The sequence below is a fragment of the Cyprinodon variegatus genome, unplaced genomic scaffold (assembly GCF_000732505.1).
Source record: "Cyprinodon variegatus isolate N-32 unplaced genomic scaffold, C_variegatus-1.0 Scaffold592, whole genome shotgun sequence".
Lineage (NCBI taxonomy): Eukaryota > Metazoa > Chordata > Actinopteri > Cyprinodontiformes > Cyprinodontidae > Cyprinodon > Cyprinodon variegatus.
In genome coordinates this window covers 385,794-387,757 of record NW_015151045.1, presented here as the reverse complement: position 1 = coordinate 387,757, position 1,964 = coordinate 385,794, and the positions used below count along the sequence as shown (strand labels likewise).

Here is a 1,964-nt window from a genome sequence, read left to right as displayed (position 1 = left end):
ACCCGACCCGGTGACGGTAGCCTGGACACTGGCGCCTGCCTCACCGGGCACCATGCCGGGTTCGGTCGCTCCGCCCAGCCCCGGAGCTCATGGCTCGGGTCGAATGCCGGGTCCGGTTCACTTCATCCTCTCCTGGTTTACCATCTTCCTGTCCAGATCTGAATCTGGGTCCACCATCATGAATAATAGCCTACCAGGAACATGCAGCCACTCACTGTCCGCTGCAATAAACGTGTTTAAATGGGATAATCATTTTTAAGAAGTCAAAATATTGTTTTTGAGTTTTTAATTAACAAGAAATTATATAGTTATTTTGGTTAAAAAAAATTGTACTTATTTTTTTCATAAAATGCGGCTAAAGGTCAGCCTGTCATTTTGAAGGAAAAAAAGGTTTCCAACACGTTAACTGGTCACATGACTCATTACTGGAAATACCAGGATGTCCTCTAAAGAGCAGAGTAAGGGTTGATTAATTAATCCTAAATAGAAAAACAAGATTTAAAACAAAAATGTTTATTATAATGGATGCAAATGGATGTTCAGGGTTTCAGAAGGATTCACAATATTTTCTTAATTTTCCCACAAGTGAATTCTTAAAAACTATAATTTATACATGTTTTAATTTTTAAGCAGAAAATCACCTTATTGGTTCCAGATGCAAATAAAAATAGAGGGACGCTCAGGACTCCCTGTCACTGTGGTTTAAATCCAGTTTAAATGTTTCCGCCTCAGTCCGGACCCTCTGACCTCCTGACCTTTCTGTCAGACCAAACCCATCAGAGGAGCCTCTGAATGAACCAGAACCAGAGCTCACCGTCCCGTTGACGTAAACCACCCGTTTCCCGGTGGTGGTACCGTGAGCGAACTCGATCCTGTAGACGCCGTCACTCAGAGCCACCTCCCACGCCGCCACCACGTCTCCGCCCAGCATCCTGGAGGCACGGACCGGGACCCGGAGCTCCGGAAGCCGCCGAGGAGGCTGTGAGGAGCTGGAAGGATGAAGGGAAGCGGTCCTGCCGCCTCAGCAGGAGCTGAATTACAGTAAGAGGCTTAGAGGGAGGCCTGGGGGGGGGAAGTGTGTCACCGTCTTCTGGAAAATTCTTCCTTAAAGCGACGGATTTTAATCTGATTCATCATCTGAACTATGAGGTCTGACTGAGAAGATGCTGTAAAACAGGAACTGCTGCTTCTTTCTGCCAAAAACTCCTTCATTCAGCCCCTAAAGGAGAGGTTATACTGCCCCCTGCTGGACCAAAGCTAACAGGAACTCTGCTAGAATAAATTAGAAAATAAAGAGTTTAACTCTAAAATCATTGATTTCATTTCCTGGTTTATAGAAAATAAAGAGTTTAACTCTAAAATCATTGACTTCATTTCCTGGTTTATGAATAAAATGTGAAAAATGTTTATTTAAATGAAAACATTTTCAACCATCTAAAAACTTCTTTTTAATTTTTTCCTGTAATAAATCAAATTTAGCTAATTTATCCGCTCATTAATTGATTTATAACGCTTTAATTCTGGTTCAGTTTTTTATTTTTAATCATCTGATTTTTAGACATAAAAACCCAGTGTACTCATTTCTATATTAGTTTATTCCTTCTTTAATGTGTATAACTTATCTATGTGAACCAGAATAAATATCTGGAGATCGTTGGAAGGTGAAATTAAACAGAAAGCAGTTTTCTAACAGAATTTTATTTCTTCACATTCATGAATAATAAACAAAATGGATGCTCCGAAGTGCAAAGTGTAAAATAATAATAAGAGGAAGCTGCTCTGATTGGTTCCTTTTTCCCTTTAGAGCTGAAAACTGCTGCTGCTGCTTAGACCGGCTAGAAACAGGATTCTAGATCGGTTCAACTAGAAACAGGATTCTAGATCAGTTCAACTAGAAACAGGATCCTAGATCAGTTCAACTAGAAACAGGATCCTAGATCAGTTCAACTAGAAACAGGATCCTA

The 1,964-nt window shown here is 40.7% G+C and overlaps 1 protein-coding gene across 1 annotated transcript in view; it reads right to left on the bottom strand.

Annotated features, from left to right (window-relative positions):
- Positions 1-1,300, bottom strand: part of LOC107096026 (fas apoptotic inhibitory molecule 1-like) — a 3,482-nt gene extending 2,182 nt beyond the window's left edge. The window contains exon 1 of the mRNA XM_015392480.1: positions 815-1,300. Coding sequence (XP_015247966.1) covers positions 815-931 — 117 coding nt within the window. The 5' untranslated portion in view covers positions 932-1,300. The remainder of the gene's footprint in view (positions 1-814) is intronic.
- Positions 1,301-1,964: the final 664 nt, after the last annotated feature.